The sequence below is a fragment of the Dama dama genome, chromosome 15 (genome assembly GCF_033118175.1).
Source record: "Dama dama isolate Ldn47 chromosome 15, ASM3311817v1, whole genome shotgun sequence".
NCBI lineage: Eukaryota > Metazoa > Chordata > Mammalia > Artiodactyla > Cervidae > Dama > Dama dama.
Window position 1 is genome coordinate 38,776,455 of NC_083695.1, and position 17,404 is coordinate 38,793,858.

The 17,404-nt window shown below is 50.0% G+C and overlaps 1 protein-coding gene across 1 annotated transcript; it reads right to left on the reverse strand.

Annotated features, from left to right (window-relative positions):
* Positions 1–1,078: 1,078 nt before the first annotated feature.
* On the reverse strand, positions 1,079–16,040 carry MAT1A (methionine adenosyltransferase 1A). The gene is made up of 9 exons (XM_061163034.1): positions 15,947–16,040; positions 12,173–12,250; positions 11,235–11,357; positions 8,291–8,403; positions 7,812–7,955; positions 3,568–3,786; positions 2,290–2,472; positions 1,822–1,955; positions 1,079–1,181 (listed from the first exon to the last, which is right to left on the reverse strand). Exons 1-9 carry the CDS (start codon positions 16,038–16,040, stop codon positions 1,079–1,081), a joined length of 1,191 nt encoding a protein of 396 aa, XP_061019017.1.
* Between the last annotated feature and the right edge of the window lie 1,364 nt (positions 16,041–17,404).

Below are 17,404 nucleotides of genomic sequence, written 5' to 3' on the forward strand. Positions count from 1 at the left end.
GAGAGAGACATGCAGAGGACGCAGGGTTCCATCCCTTGTGTAAGGGACAAGCTGCTGCTCCTGCTCTAGGAAGCCCTATATGGGACAGGACTGGCCTTGGACCCACATTGCAGGAGTCCACGGGCCCAACCCTGCATGTCTGAGTAGTCAGGGGCTGGGATAACATAGGTGCCTCTTAATTTCAAACTCCAGCCCAGCCCCATGGGCCAGGATATCCAGCACGCCCTGATCTATCTTCTGAAATTACAGAGGCAAAGGAAACATCCCTTTGATTCTGTCTTGGCTCTGTAGATCACTGCTCAGGGGTCACCAAGGGGGTCGATCCCCTAACTCCCAGCAACCTCAGGTCTTCAGGACAGAGGTCACAGCCTCATCTCTTCACTCAGACGTGTTTCTACCATGAGATTGGGGTGGGAGGCGGTACTGAGGGTGAGGGGTCAAGGTGTATGGGCTCACAATTCAAAGATCCCAGATGCACGTCTAGGCCCTGACCCATGCAGCTGTGGGCCCTGTGAAAGTTGACTCGGCCGCCTCACCTTAAATGCAGGTAACACAAGGTGTCACCTCATCATATTGCAGTGAAGAAGAAATGAGACCAGTGATGAGCTCAGTCTCTTTCACGCTAGCTGCTGTCATCCCTGCCACAAGCATGGCCTGGGAGGGCCAGGCTCAGGACATTGACCACATGGCTGCAGACGTGAAGGGTGGCCCAGCACACCCAGAAAACCTTCACGGAGCCCCGAGATCTTCCCAGCACACATCAGGGAGGGAGGGGCCGCTCAGGGTCCCGGCTGTGGGGGCAGGTGACTGAGCAGGTTTCCTCTGACAGGGGTGCTATTTCCACTAAATTCACATCACCTTGGTCTGGGCAAAAGGCAGGAAAACATAGTGACTGGCCTCATGAGGAGATCTGAGCCCCGGCACCGGAAGGACCCCTTCCTCCTGCTAAGTCAGAGGGGCCTGGCTCGCCCAGGAAGGAGGCAGTGGGTGATCTGAGAGTTGGGGTCCTGGAGGAGAGGAGCGTGGCTCTGTCCCACCTGAAGCCTCCAGGGCTCGCCAGGCCTGGCCCCCACCAGCATTAAAACACAAGGTTTTTGGGAACTTCCCAAGGGAACTCGTTTCTCCCAAAGTGGCCGTAGCACGCCGTCTTCTGGTAGATGGGCTTCTTCAAGTCCAAGTCCCTGCACGTTCAGTAGAACAAAGGGTCAGTTTTAATGGAAAAGGAGTGGTTTCTTTTCCTGAATTTGGGGCACAGGAATAATTAAGAGACTATCAGTGTGTGGGGTGTTAACCACTCAAGAGCAATTCTCCCTAAATTTCCTATCTCTGCCGTGCCACACCTTACAAGGTGACTGCCACTGGCGCTTAGGAAACAGTCTCAGAGTTCAGGGACAGCCTGATCAATCACACAGACAGATGCACCAGGAATCAGGATTTGAACTCTGGTCTACACTCTACTCCACTGACCTGGCACAGACCAATATTGACACCGCAAGCTCCAGAAAGCAGGGGTGGCATTAGAAGCGAAAGCACTTGGGGCCAGACTTGCTGACTCAATTCCCAGCCATCTGGTCTTATAGTTATTTTCCTAAGATCCCCCACCTGCTCAAAGATGGGCCCCCTGAAGTCAGTGTCTGCTGGGCTCCTTCAATCTGAAAACTAGACATTCTGCATTTGGGGTTTACACTGTGCTGGGCCAGGGGCTTGAAGCCCCTCCTGCTTCTGGGAGGCTGAACAGCCTTCCTTCTAATTCTCTTTCTGATAAGCAAGCACCGGGTGAGGAAAGAGGGCTTTGCCCAACTTCAGGGGCAGCCCTTTTACCTGACAATGACACCAGGCCGAAGGTCAAAGTTCTTATTGACCACATCCAGCAGCTCTCTCTCTGTCTTCTGGGAGGTTCCATAGGTGAAGATGGAAATAGACAGTGGCTCAGCCACACCAATGGCGTAGGACACCTGTCAGAAGAGCCCAGGGTCAGGGACAGGCCCCTCACGGAGACCTTGCTGTCCTCAGGGAAAGGCCACTGAAACCACGCATGCCCTGCACAAAACACTCCCTCTACTCCCAGCCCCCATCTGCCTAGACACACCCTCCACTTCACTGCGGTTTCCATATGTGCCCTGCTGCCTGAAGACTTCTGTTGTCCCACGCCCAGGTTTGCAGGACAGTGGCCACAAAACCCAACGTGGCACAGAGTTATGTCCTCCGGCAGTGTGGGCCTTCCACCAGGCCTGCGCGTCCCTACTGAGGGCAGGTGTGGGGGTTCAAGCAGGGTGGGCTTTCACCCACCTGCACAAGCACCCTCCGGCAGAGCCCTGCTTTCACCAGGGACTTGGCCACCCAGCGGGCAGCGTACGCCGCCGAGCGGTCCACCTTGGTGTAGTCCTTCCCGGAGAAGGCACCCCCGCCGTGTGCCCCCCAGCCGCCGTAGGTGTCCACGATGATCTTTCGGCCAGTGACACCAGCATCCCCCTGCGGAGGAAAAGGAAGACACAGAATGGGGATGTGAGCAGAGGGGTGGCCGAAATGCTGGGATGGCCACTAGACCACAACTTGGAGACAGTCTCTGCAGCTTCTAGGAGTGTGTGTTCCAAAGACCCCCTTGGCTGAGAGTCGGCCAGAAAGCCTGGGCCCTAATCCCAGTTCAGTCACCGAGTAGCAGTCACTGAAGTCAGGTCACCAGCTGGAACCTCATCAGAAAAAGGCAGAAGATGGGCCACTGGGGTCACAGCCCGCTCACCAAGCCTTTGTTGTAGGAGTCGATCACAACGGAGAAAAATGAGTTCAGAAGGAAACTGTGCTGGGACAAATATACCCGGGGCTGAGCCCCGGCTGGTGCCACCTGGCAAACTTTGTTCCCCGTTTGCTCAAGTGTCTATTCTGTGCAATGTCAGTCCACAAAAGATGTTTGAGGGGGCTCTATATTAAATGACGTGGGGAAAGTCTGCATATTATACCACCACAGCACCCGCCCCGCTTAGAAATCTACAGTTCTAAGCAGCATGCCAAGGCCCTGAGCATGCCAAGGCCCTGAGAAGTCCTGCAGGAGGAAAACACAGGACTTCCATTCACCCTGGGCTTCTGTGCTACTCTGCCCTAGGACCCCCATCTGAGAGCTCCATTATGTGGCAACATGTCCACAGCAGAGGTGCCTGGTAGTGGTCAGCAGCCTCTGCAAGGGGCTAGGCCACCCTCTGCTTGCTTATGCCTATGGCACAGGAGAAAGGGGCCACTCTGGGTCCCCACCTTGGTGCCCACAAGAGCTGCAGATCACATGTGGCCAAGACCTGGGAAACACCACCAGGGCAAGCTCAGCACCTGTGATGGAAATTTAGCTAGCCCCTTGGCCAGGTCAGGTGGCAGCTGGACCTATGCAGGATGTCTCAAGTGGGAATCTCCCGGGACATGGCCCCCATCCTCCTGTACTGAAGGGCACATAGCAGGCTGCACAGAGTGAGCTGACTTCACATCTCACTCAGGCCCGAGTCACACAAAGCCACCACCTCCTGTAGGCTTTGTGCTGGGGAGGTAAGCAAAATCAGGGCTCATTCGGTGATGGGGACACACCTGGGGGCCTCCGATGACAAACCGCCCACTGGGCTGCAGGTGGTAGATGGTGTTCTCGTCCAGGTACTGTGCTGGCACGACAGCCCTGATCACCTGCTCCTTCAGGGCTCTGCGCATGTCCTCCAGCGTTATGTCTTCGTTGTGCTGCACGGAGATGACGATGGTGTGGACGCGCACAGGGATGACCGCGCCGTTGTCCTGCGTGTACTGCACCGTCACCTGGGAGTGGCAGGGTGGGAGGAAATGTGAGGTCCTGCCCCGACCTGAGGACGCTCCGTTGCCAGGTACAGGTGCCCAAGAGGTGGACAGGGCTCCCAAGAGCCGGGGAGGGGTGGCGGCCTCCTGCTCTCAAAGGTCCTTCAGGGAAGTTCATCACATTCTTATAGCAAATAACTGCCTGGTGCCATGAGATGGTCAGGCATGAGGCACAAGCTATTCCCACGTGACTAGTCAGTACCACTTTGGAGACCCAAGCATTGCAGAGTTTTCTCTGTCTGTGACTCAGCAGACAACTCCCTCTGTCTCAGAGGGTCCTGTGTGCCAGCAAATGTCCCTCCACTAAAGCCCTGTCTTGACCCTCCATGGCCCTAGGCAAGACACCCAGGCTTCTGCTAAGGAACATGGGAGTCCACAGGCCACATGCCCGCTGCCTCAGCTCCTCAATGGAGGGTCTCTGGAAACATATGTGCCCAGGGACCTTGCCTGGTGGAGGGACCTGAGCCAGGGTGATTGAGCTAAGAGGCAGTAGCAAGGCCTGGGTTGCCAGCCTCCAGGTATTTGGGCAAAAGCAAGGAAAAGCCAAGGGCACAAGGAAAGCAGGATCCTGTCTGCAGCTCCCCTGCAGGGCTGGCCACAGGACAGAGCTGGGATTCTCTCCCCGCAGTGTAGGTCAGTTCTGTGCCTGTTTCATGCATTATTGATGAATATTGAAGCCATCCCAGCAAGATGAGCAGTATTGTCACCATTTTACAAAAGTGAAAAATCAGGCTCTGTGAAGAGTAACAACTTCCATGAAGTCACAGGCCAGTCAGTGAAAAGCCCAAGAGCCAACCGCTGTTCTGCCTGCTCCCACAGCTTGCATCACCGCCACAGCAGCACAGACAGACTACTTCTGCACCCTGTCCTCTCCCAACACACCAGGGAGGGCGAGAGCCCGTGTCCCGGCCTGCGCACCTTGGGCTCACAGAGCAAGAGGGAAGGAGATGGTGAGGACGGCAGATGAGGCTGGAAAAAGAAAAAACAGAAGCTGGCATTGACTGGGTGTGTACTGTATGCTACAAGGCACACCAAATGCTGTGAGAAGTTGCTACCAGCCCCATTTCAAAGATGAGAGAAATGGGCTTCCAGAATATAAATACTTCTGTCAAGATCACACAGCCAGCAAAGGTGGGCTGTGACCTGGAACTGTGCAGCCTGTTAACTGGGCTCTGCCCAGCAGAAGGCTGTCACCCAAGACCCTCAGTATTGGAGCCCCAGGCCCCACTGCTACCCAAGGCAGTGTGGACCCACAAGAACAGTACCCAGAGGGGCTGTGGGGCCTGCAGGAATGCAGCTACACCCGATGGCCCTGGCAGGGACGTTGGCCAGCAGGCACAGGCTGCTCCCACCCCAAGGGCCTTGATAGGACTACAGGCAGCAAACGGTGTCTCCCTGGGGCTCTGCCTAAGGCAAAGACCCCTTCGATATCCATCAAACTCTATGTCCTGCCTGGCCCAAAGAACAACAGGGTGGGGTCCAGAAGAAGGAAGAGACAGAGCCCTGGGTGCACAATGCTTGATCCTAGGGCGATGGGCATATGCACACCAGCTGTGTACCGAGCACAGCACCTTTCATGCTGGGCTGCGTGCACTCCCGGACCTGCGAGAGGAAGCTGGAGTTCGGGGGCTGGGAGCTCCAGAGTGGAGGCTCTGCAGCAGCTCTGGAATCAGACCTGCTGCACCTGGCTTCTGGAGAAGGCTCGCTTCCTGAGATGCTGCTGAGGTCCATCTCCACTGCTCCTGGGCTCCCCAACTCTGCCGCAAACCCCAAGCAGAGCTGTGGCTGAGCAAAGGGCCCCAAGCATTGCGCTTATCTCATCATGTCAGCAAGATGTGGAGAAAAGTACACTGCGGAAAACATAACTCTGGCCAGGTACAAAAATAGCCATTTGTACTGCCACTCAGCTCTTAGTTATCAGAAGCAAGAATTTGTTCAGGTGGAAAGGCTCATTCTGTTCACAGTCAACACCATGGGCAGGTGATAAAAATTCCTTATCAATAGACGAGAAGACCCAGACCTTGTTCCCGGCATGGCACCCCTCCCAGGGTAGCAGCCTGGTTGAGGTCCACGGAGGACATTTATAAGAGAATTCAGTGTCTCCTTGCAAGAAGGAAAAGCCTGGAAGGGCCCGTCCTCCCCTCCTCTCTCACTGCCCTCTGGACTCGGAAACCTTCTATTACTAAGCAAACATAGGAGGCCTTTGCTATTTCAGTGATTCTGATAGGTGAACCCTCTAGTGCTCACCCTCATGCAGGGAGAAGGAAATCTGAGCCACTCCACTTACTTCCTCTCATCTGTGTTCTAGGATTTCTCCACCCTTCTTCCCCATCCCCACATAGCTCTGGCACAGTACAGAGCAGGCAGGGCAGGCTCCTTTCTTTTGATACCATCACAACCTACATATTTCAGCTCTCCTGCCCACCACCTGGAAAATCACCTGAGTGATGCTCATGATCCCACTTCCCAGTTTGGGGGTCATGTGGATAACACCTGAAGTCCCAAGGACTTCCTTTAGGCCACAGAGACACTCTGTTGCTCCAGGTACAGCCAATATGCAACCTCCGTCATGGGCGGCCTGACACTTGGGGAGTAATGTGACAGAGTCACGAGCACCATGCTGAACTATAAAATCACAGGAGCCAACTTCCAAGTGCAGGGTAAGAAGATGTCCCATTGAGAGTGATCAGGGGAGACCAGCAGGATGCAGGAACGAGGCTGGCCACTGAAGGACAGGTGGGGACCAGAGGAAGATTCCAAGGAAAGTGAGGGGTGAGAGCACAGGTGCAAAGCACTGAGAAACGAAGGGAATGTGAGTGAAGGCATGTGGATGAAGCAAAGACTGGGGGTGGGGACCGAGGAAGGTAAAGCTAGAAGACCCCGCAGGGCTTTAAATGCTAGAATAACAAATGGGTACTCCTCTCACCTCCAGTAGGAAGTAGAAAGTTGTAGATGGTTCTGAGCAGATATAAGAAAATTAAAAGTGAAGTCCAGAGTGAATTAACTGAAGTTTCCAGGCGGAGAGAGCCTTTGGGAGGACACAGCCGAGCCTGGCCTGGAAAAAGAGGCCAGAGAAGAAGGGATGTTCTAGAGGGACAAGAGTAACCCAGACAGAGTGGAGATAGAGAAGGCTGGGGAAAGGTGGGCTCCATTAAACCCCTTCAACTGAGGTGCACTCCTGGGGCCCACATGTTTGCAGGACGAGTGAGAAATGGGGGCTGGTAATTCAGACAGACCTGTAGGTGGAAGATTTGGAAGCCAAGTATGCAGACGTGAAAACAACCCACAAGTGTGGGTAGGAGGAAAGAGAATGTAGAAGAGGAAGTGTCCAGACCCCACTGGAGTGTGGAAGAAGAGTTGGGAAAGGAGCTCCAAGGAAAGGGGCCACCAGGGTTGTCAGGATGTGGAGAGTGAAGGTAGACAGGGGCCTCAACATGTGCCAGCACTTGCATTACTGCCAGCTCTCAAATCCAGATTCAGTGCAGATTTCATCACTGCAGGACACAGGGATCAGGGCCACTGGCAACAGAGCATCAGAATCGGCAAAGGTAAATCCTTTCTATGAGAAACTAAGCAAGAGGGCTGCAGCGAGCTACAGACAGCACTTGTTCATGGGGTATTCAAGCTTTGCTCAAGATAGGGAGACCTGACAGGCAGTGGCCAAAAGTCTGAAACCAGTTACGAAGGTTTGTGGCAGGAATTGGGGAATCATATTACTAGAATAAACATATGCTAAGAAGTCTGGCACCCCAAAAATCTAGAACTGTTCATTTTTCTGTATTTAAAATTTTTTCGTACTAAAATATTGGGGGATCAGGGGAGAAAAGAAAAGATTTATCAGGAGCCGAAGATTTTTCAAATAAATAGTTCTTTTCAGATTCAACAATTCTTTGAGTGCCCAGACAGAACATTTTGATCTTAACATATGGAAGGGGTTTGTTTGAGGTGCATTTCTGGAGCCCTGCAGGAGGTCGAGAGCAGGGGCTCACCTGTGTCTTGGAGTCAGGCTGCAGCCAGGGGAGCTGCCCTGAGCGCCGCAGCTCTGCCATGCGGGCATTGAGTCTGTGTGCCAGCATGATGGTGAGTGGCATGCACTCTTCCGTCTCATCCGTGGCGTAGCCAAACATCAGGCCCTGTAGCAGACACCCACTTCAGACCACAGGTGACAACTCTCTTCAAATCTAAAGCCCAGCTGGCCCTCCACCCTCCCAGGCATGTGACTTTTATACTGGGTACTTGTGGAGGGGAAGACAGGGTCCTGAACCCAACTCTCTAGGTAAGGAGACAGGCCACACCGGGCATTCCCAACCCATCCTGCCCTCCAGCTAGGCTGTGAGGCTCCAGACGTGGGGGCGGGGAGTGCTACCCCACAGTGCACTCGTCCATCACACACGAACAGCTAGCCCTGTGACGCAGAGCACACTGCACTGCTGTCCTGATACGGTGCCCACGCTTAGCACTGAGTGACCTGATCTCCGGCACCGACATCCTCTTCATTTCTGTCCAGGTGGACGCACTGGGCGATATCCGGGGACTGCTGCTCCAGAGCCACCAGCACATTGCAGGTCTTGAAGTCAAAGCCTGGACACAAGGAGAGCAGGCCTAAGTAGAGGGAGGCTGGAGCTCCTGGGGGCTGCTTGGAACCCAAGAGGGCATTTAGTGTTGGGGTGGGTGGTCTCTGCCATCAGTCTGGGCTCACAACTGAGGCCTAGGATGGGGAATGTCAGTATCCTTCTCATCCTATCACATGGAACTCTTTAGTAAAAAAATAAAAGAAAAAGGAAAAAAGAAAACCCTCCATGGTGTATTAAACCACACCTCAATTAAAAATATATACCCTATACAGAATGGCAGTATGAAAACCAGATAACAGTTACAGCTGCTCTGGCAGAAGGGTGGTGGATGACCAAGGGCCTGCCCCCTTAGGCTCTCCCCGAGGCACCTCCTAGGACCCAGGTTGAAAATCACTGCACTTAAGTGAACATCAAGGGCCCTTCCAACACTGCCTGTCAGAGCCCAAGTATCAAAAATATACACCAAACCCAAGCATCAAATATACTGAGCAATAGGTGCATGTGGACCATCCAGAGACACTCCCAGAGTCAGAGTGCCCTGAGCCCGAGGTGTGCACAGGGCCTGGAGCAGAATGGAAAAACTATACCTCTGGAGGCTGAGGCCCCTGTCATCCTATACCCAAAGCTCAAGCACAGAGATGGAGGCGAGTCCCCGCCTCCTGCCTGGCCCAGGCTGGGGAGAGGGCCTGGGGCCTGGGACACAGACATCTTGGGTAGCAGCAGCTCAGGCCAAGAAGCCCCACGAGGGCACCACTAGGCAGACTGCATACCCTTCCCAAATTGGTTTTCACCATCTTGCTGGGCTCAGCTACAGGATGGATATGAATGAGGAGCTAACATGCACAGAGGCTGCACCACAAAGTCAAGTATCAGTGATACACTGACTATCCCCCTCTTCCAATCTGTTCTCCTACCCCTGTGGCCAGAATGGGCTTACTAAAACAAATAAAATCACAAAAATACCCCTAGGTTCAACCTATTATTTACCTACAAGCTTCAAGTGAAGACCTACCACCAAAGGCAGTAAACTGGAACCTGCTCAGCTCCAGCCAGGCTTTCCCAGCTGAGCCCTCAACCAAAGTGAACTCAGGTTTAGCTTAAACACAACCTCCTTTTCCACCTCCACGAGGACCCTCTGCCTAGAAAGCTCCTCCTCTGACCCCGCCCCCTCCACAAGTCCATCCGACTCTCAGTAAACATCCCTGAACGGCCCCCAACCCAGCTCTTCAGTGCACACTCTGTCGCTGACTCGCTGCCGAGCATCTAGCACCACACCACACTTAATGCCAGGCAGTGCCTCTACTCAGGAGTACCAGGCCACCTTTGTCCTCTGCAGCCCCTATTCCTAGTGAAGGCTTCTGAATACACAAGCCAGGGAACAACCTTCAACTGCCAAGGACTCACCAAATTCCCATTTTACCTTACAGTCCCTGTCTAAATAATAAATCTCAGTGCTGAGACGGACTGAAAGGCTTCAAGTCACTTGGGAAAACAGTTCAGGGCACTAAGGGGAGAGGAGGAGGGCTTAGAAAGGTCAACTCTGCAGCAAAGAGCAGTGGGAGCCTCTAGCCTGGGGGCCTTGTGACTGCAGCCCAGCCCGCAGCCTGCCGGTCCCCTTGGTGCAGGCGTGCTGACAAGAAGAGCTTCACCCACTCCTGCTTCTCTCTTCTAGGGGATGTGACACCCCTAGGGAAACTACTTCCCTTCTATCTAATGCAGAATAAAGTTTGTTCTTGAATAAGTAAATAATAAGTCATCTATTCATGGTAGAACAGGGGGAAGGCTTGCAAGGTAACATGGCAGGGAGCTGCTGTTCTGGGACAATGTGGCTGCTCTGTGAACACCCTTTGTGCTGGCTGGGAGAAGCAACCTGTTCTCACTGGTTTCTTCTTCCCACAGGTTCTTGATATAGCCGCAAAATTACCGTATGCTCAAGTGAGTCCTTTGGGCAAGCCAGCAGGAAGGTGGCTGCACACAGGGAGGGCCTCTCTCACGTAAAACACGTGAGCATGTCACTGCAGCCTGCCCTGACCCACGAAGATGCCGCATATCACCCCAGACAACCAGCAAGTAGACCAGTGCACACCGGCCCCAGAATTGGGCCCTCGTGGCCTGTCTTTGACGCCCTCCAGGCTGGGCTCCTTCCCAGCCTGTCTGTTCCTACTGTGCAGGCGTCTGCTTCAGGGCCCTCAGCTCTCTCACCCCCACCTCGTCACAGGGCTCCTCCTCAGCTCCAGCCAGGGCCTGGGCCTCTTCCTGGGGTTGCAGGCTCCCACACTGCCGGGCACTGGAGCCACCCTGGACCAGCCTGTCTCCTCCACCTGCTGTCGGCACCTGTACTGGACTGAGTCACCTTCTCCTCTATGTGGGGAAGAGCAGCATAGCTTAGCAGAAAGCACAGGAGTCCCAACTGGGGATAGCCCCTTACTGACTGTGCCACCTTATATGAGTTATTGACATCTCTAAGTCTCAATTTCCTCATTTACATCATAGGGAGTGGAGCAGAGTTCCTCCAACAATTAGATAGGAAGACACACACACACACACACACACACACACACACACACACACCCTTGCCCCAGTGCCTGGCAGACAACACGGCCCCAAGAGAGAGCAGCACCTTGGACCCAGAGCTTCTTCCTCTCCCAAGAAGTTAGGACCATAAACAAGACCAGAGTCAGCAACAGATGGACAAGGGCCAGTCTGCCTGGGCTGCCATACTGTTGCCAGAGCTTGCGAGCCCTGGACCCTGGCAAGTGGGCCTAGAAGTAGAGGTATTTGCTCTTCTAGAAAATGAAGAGCCTTAGGCGGGCTCCATCCCGGGGACCCTGGCCTCACCCTTGGCAGAGTCGTCATAGCCGATGTGCTTGATGGTTTCCCGCACCACACGCTGGTAGTCCACCATGGCCACGGAGGTGATCTCCCCGCACAGCAGCACCATGCCCGTCTTACACACCGTCTCTGAAGGCAAAGAGACAGGCTAGTGGCTGCATGCTGGCTAAGGGGGGCTCCACACCTGGACCTCTCACAGTGCTGACAAAGACCCACACAAGAGACCACACAGGGAATGGACTCCAGAAGGACAATCATGGTGATAACAGACAGTACAGCCCAGCACGAGTTCTGACCATCCTCACAGGCTGTTCAGAGAACTGCACTTTAGAAAGAATTGGTCACACAAATTCCAAGTTTTTATATCATGCACTTACTACTTGCCCGATCTTGAATGGCTTGTTCAGCCTCGGCTGTTATGGAAATAATCATAAGACTGCTGTGTTCATTACAACGAGACAATGGCTGTATGTAGTCATAAAGAATGCAGCCAACATACATGAGGCCTCTTTTGCCCCCTTACTGCTAAAGCTCCAATGTAGGCTTTAGGGTATGGGGTCCTGAGCACAGAATCAAGGCAAATTATTTAAAAACATGTCAGGGTGAAGTCCACCCTTAGAGGGGCACGGGTCCCTACAGTGCTCAGTCTGAGGACTAGGGTGGCCCTGGAGAGGAAAGGGTGGGTCTGAGCATTAGACAAGACAAGGTGCTGACTGTGAGGAGAGAGGGGCTCTGGTCTCTACACCAGGACCCCTACCCCATAACCTTGGCCAAGGGATACCCAAGATCCCCTCTGTAAAGTTGAAGAGGCTAGTTCTATCACCCTGGGGCCCTCTAGGCCCTGAAGTCCCCAGTTCTCTGTTGTGCTGAGGGCTTCAACATGGGCACAGGTTTCAAGTTGAGCCCACTCAGGTCTCCAGCAGGAGGGGTCAGGCATTTCTTACCACAGGCCACTTTGGCATTGGGGTCCTGCTTGAGATGGGCATCCAGCACTGCATCACTGATCTGGTCACAGATCTTATCTGGACAAGAATGAACATGAGTAAAATTCACAGACATGTTAAGCCTAAAAACTGAAATGTTAAAATAATTAGATATTTTGTCAATTTACATATCAAGTCTACCCAAGAGGACACTTTTAAAATATAAGAAATTGTAAATTTTTGGAATTTTTATTTCTTCCCACTTTTGCCTTAATTTTGGATGATGTATATTATATAAAGTCATAGAACTCCCTAAAAAAGAAATATATTCCAAAGCCAGTTACAAGAGTCTAAAGTAAGTCACATATACACACACGTATATTCTTCCAGTTAAGAAGTATCTCATTCATAGAAAACTAGATTTCTATGAATATCTAACTATATCTAAATAAATAATAGATATAGACGTGTAAAGAACTAAGATATACACACAGAAATATCTCATTCCTCAGCATATTTCCTTAAATTCTAACATCAAGAAAAGTCCTAGAAACAGAATTTAAAACACTAATGACATCAATAAGACCAGGTGCCAACGGGTAGAAGAGGATAGAACAGATAGATGCATTGTACTGCTGGTTCCACAAGTTAACAGTGCACTGTGCATAAAACCACGCCCACTTCCATGTCTCCACCTGTAGAGTCCTGTAAGAAAACCTCTACACATCACTGCCACTGCTGTTTTGCTGAACACTTCCACAAGCAGCTCTGAGATCCTCCCCACCGTCATTCAGCCTCCTGAAGGCCAGATGTCCCAGCAGCTGGGTTTCACCTCCTCATCAAGGTGGGACTGACAAAAGTTCAACATGGGCTGGTACTCCATCTTATTCTTCTATGATTTGCCTTAAATATTCCCCATGGTCGATGGGATTTCCGTAGTGATCCAGTAGTTAAGAATCTGCCTGTCAATGCAGGGGACATAGGTTCAATCCCTGGTCCAGGAAGATCTCACATGCTGGAGCAACCCGGGTGTGGCAACTTCTGAGCCCCTGTGCCTACAGCCCGTACTCCACAACAAGAGAAACCAACACAATGAGAAGCCCACACATTGCAACTAGAGAGTAGCCCCCTCTCACTGCAACTACAAAGCCCATGCACTGCAACGAAGACCCAGTGCAGCCAAAATAAATAATTTAAAGAAAAACTCCTCGTGGTCAAGCATGTAGACACTGTGGAGAAATCCACTCTTGCTTTGGAGTTATGTGTACTGCCAATGTTTACAAACTCAGAAATAAAAGTGACGTCTATTTGCACATATTACATCTTGTTTAGTGTTCAAAATACCCACAGATTCCACTCTTAGTAAGTTAATAAGTTTTTTCCCAGACTTACTGGAGTATAATTGGTATACAAAAATTTGCATATAATTAATACATAATTTAAGGAAATTAATTAAATTTACGAATGTAAATTTGGCAAGTTTGGTCATGTGTACATACTTGTGTTACCATCACCGCAATCAAGATTTAATAAACATCCATCACCTCTCAAATTTCCTTGTGTCCCTTTTGTCATTTTATACGTTTTTTAAATTAAGAATGCAGGCCCAGAATCAAGCATTTCAGATTTTGAAAGTGCATATGAAATTCTGTAGTTAAAATGTGAATCTGAAGGTTAATTCTCTAATCTTACCTTCAGAAGCTGCTACTAAATATATATTTGAGTTTTTCCATCTCCCTGCTGATCCTGGTTATAAATCAAGGTTTGTCTGAGTTCATGCCCCTGCAACCGCCTATCAGTAAAGGCCTCCTGCTGCTCAAATATCACTTTAGACCCTGCCATCAGGACTCCTAGGAGCCACTCACATGCTGACCATGGATGACTCTGCTCGCTCAGAGGACACAGGTCACATGTTTCCAGTGCACACAGGGAAATGGGATAGGGATGTTAGGGATAAGCTGGAGTTGAGCAAGGGTACTAAGATAGCGGTGCAAACTAAGATAATGCCTTAGGAGGTCCTTTCCCAACTGTCTAAGGCTTCCAAATTTTCTATCAATATCACTTAGTAGCCTTAAGATAGCTAATAACTTTCTTGGAAGTTGAAAAGGAAGCATTAATTTTATCTTTCTGATGGAGAGGAATTCAGCACTGGAATGACAAGAAGAAAGCCACCAAGAAAACTGTTTTACATGGACAGCTAATGTACAGTGGTAAGCTAAATCAGACAATTTGAAGGGCTGCCATTAAGCAGACAGAATTGTCAACTGACTGGAATTTTCATTCTCTGTCCACTGAGCACATTGCTGTGTGTACAATGGGACCACTGGCCACTGCATGAAAAAGAACCCACTTCCTCCACATGGAGCAAATTCCATACATGGCCATCTTCGGACCTGTAGATGGCCTTCATAAGTCATGGAGCTGTCCAAAATACATCAGACATAGCAGTGAATCTGAGACTATGACTACGGTAAATCTAGAAACTTTATAAAGTCATGCAGAATGAAACATGCTATTTACATTGAAATGAGCTAAGCTACAAACAACATTCAGTTTAAGCCAAGATTTCTCAACAGCACTATTGACATTTTGGGCTGGAAAATTTCTTTGTTGTGGGGGATGGTCTTGTGTTTAGAAGCACACCCGGCCTCTCTCCACTAACTGCCAGTTTCAGGCCATGCCTTGACCCCCTGGAATAGCTGTAACAACCAAAAAATGTTTTCAGATAGTACAAAATGCCCTTAGGGGAAAAGGGTTGCAAAACTTTCGCCAGTTGAGAACCAGTGGCTAAAGCATATGGAAGGGGCAGTGCACTGAGATATCTAAAGCTGAGTTACAAGGTATGAAAATTAAAGCTGTTTGAGAAATAGCAAGGATGAGGAAGATGAAAAAAGTTAAACTTGATGATGATAAGTCACCAAAAAGTTCAAATACTCTGGTGAATTTTGAAGAGGTGCTTAAATACATAAATCAGTGTGTCTGGCCATCAGGGTTCTCCTAGATCAGTGGTTTACAGAGTGTGGCTCCCACATCAGCAGTATCAGCATTGCCTGAGAACTTCTTCAGAACACAAATTCTTGAGCCTCACCCAAGATGTATTAAATCAGGAACTCTGGGGGTGGGGCCCAGCACTCTGTGTTCTAACAAGCCCACTGGATGATGGTGATGCACCCTGAAGTCTGAGAACCACTGTCCCAGAAACTGGAGGCTCCCATCATGGTCTTCACGGAAGCCTCTCTCATTTCTCCACATCACACTTTTCAGAGATTAAAAAAAAAAAATACTGGATTTTCTTTCAGGACCTAGAGATCTGTCTCAGCCCCTATTAGAATGCACTGCTGTTCATTTCTAAACTCTACACGCTTTACATTCGAAACTTAATGACCTTGTTTGTGTGTTTTTTTTTGTGGGAACATTCTCTGTTGACTTAAGCTGCTCATTGATGAAAAAGCTTTACCAAAAAAAAAAAAAAAAAAACTCTGTATAAAGTGAATACCTGATGATACATTCTACACATACAATATGTTTATCCAACTAACCATATATCCTCTATTGTAGCCCCAAGGAAATGCTGGTGGTGGGCAGCAGCACAGACCCTTGGCTTCACTAACTTACAATCTATTATTTGCACAACAAGTGATTGCTTTACAAAACTGCAAATTAATAAAATAAAAAAGATTGCATATTGTTCTTCTTGAGATCCTTTATAGTAATTTACATACATTGTTTTCCAGGTCTTCAGTAATATCCCCCTACCCCATATAGGTTGCCATCTGTCCAAGACCATCTACTTACCCGGGTGCCCCTCTCCTACAGATTCCGATGTGAACATGAATGCTCCTTCCTCACTTAGAGAATGATCGTACAAGCCATCCACTGGTCCATTCATCTCTTCACACTTCTCCACTCAGCTTCTTTGAGGTAACAATTTTAATGCTGGGACCTGGCCTAAGGTTTTTTTTATTTTCCTCCTTTAAACCCAACAGGCTCGTCTTTGGCAGAGCCACGGGGCTCACTTCTGCGTAAGTGCCCACGAGCACGTGAGAGTAAAGGTGCGGATGGGTGAGGAGGAGGGACTGGAGAGGGATGTGTCACTCCCTCTGACTGGTCAGAGCTTGCTCCTGAGGGACTCCTATATATGGAAAAGTGAAAGTACTTGAATAATCATGTGAGAAAACTGGAGGAGTCCACTTTCTGGGAAAGGGGGTCTTCTTACCTTGAGGCGTTTCAGCCCTCAGCTCTCATCTCCCAAGCCCTAAGCGTGTGATCAATGTATGGCAAAGAAGGCTGCATAGATTCTGCAGAACTGAAGCTCCTCTGGGACTCTGCTTTAGCTCTGCAGCTCATCTCCTCGGTGCTCCAAGGCTAACATCCCACGTAGGAGGTGGGGGTCTGTGGTTGCCCAGGGATACAAATAGGAAGTAAAAAACTCCTCCCCAGGGATATGGTTTAGGCTGAGATCACAGCACGGGGTGGCTGGCCATTGCTTCTGGGTTCCCTGCCTTCCCCCCACATACCTTGTCTGGATTGGGCTCTTCCCCTTCTTCTACCTTCTCAGTGCAGAACATGCACCTGTATTCTGAGTCAGTTTAGACATTCAACAATAGATTCATTTAGAGAAAAAGCTTTTGAGCCCACTTTTTTCTGCTAATAGAAATCACATAAACTGTCAACTTCTCTAAGATGCTGGCAGTCACATTAACAAGCAAGATGTTAAAAAAATATCTGGATAGGCTATGGAGAACAACGACTTTTGGGAAAAAAATCCTGAGAGGCAGATGCATCATAGGGAAATTATCAGACTCCAGTTTCCCAAAGCTTCCATATGATAAACTAAGCATCTACACATTAGGTCCTATACACTTGATAAACATCCTTCTCGCAAGATGCCTGCATTATTTTTGCTTTGACCAAGAAAAGAAGTAGACAGGATTATATACTGAACCAATTCTTGCATTAAATGCCAGCATCTTTTACTCCACTCTCTCCGGCTCTCAGATCTAGCTGCATCCTTTGGCCCAAGGAACAAAAGGGAATTGAAAGCAGAGACTGAGAATGGGTGGAGAAACTGGTTCCCACTAGAATGCAATAAAACGTAATCAACCAAAACCTCATGCATCAAACATTGCTCTGTGGGAAGCAAAAAGTAGAACACAATTGTATGAACTAATAATTCTGGCAATTGAATTCCCTCTTTACTTAGAAGATGAACATTAAAAAATTTAAAAAATTTTTTCCAGTGCTCCAAATGCT

Coding starts and splice junctions, on each gene's coding strand:
- MAT1A (XM_061163034.1), bottom strand. CDS start 16,040: ATGAATGGACCAGTGGATGGCTTGTACGATCATTCTCTAAGTGAGGAA. Junction 12,251..15,946: donor TGTAGGAGAGGGGCACCCGG/GTAAGTAGATGG, acceptor ATTCTTGTCCAG/ATAAGATCTGTGACCAGATC. Junction 1,956..2,289: donor GCCGGAGGGTGCTTGTGCAG/GTGGGTGAAAGC, acceptor CTCTTCTGACAG/GTGTCCTACGCCATTGGTGT.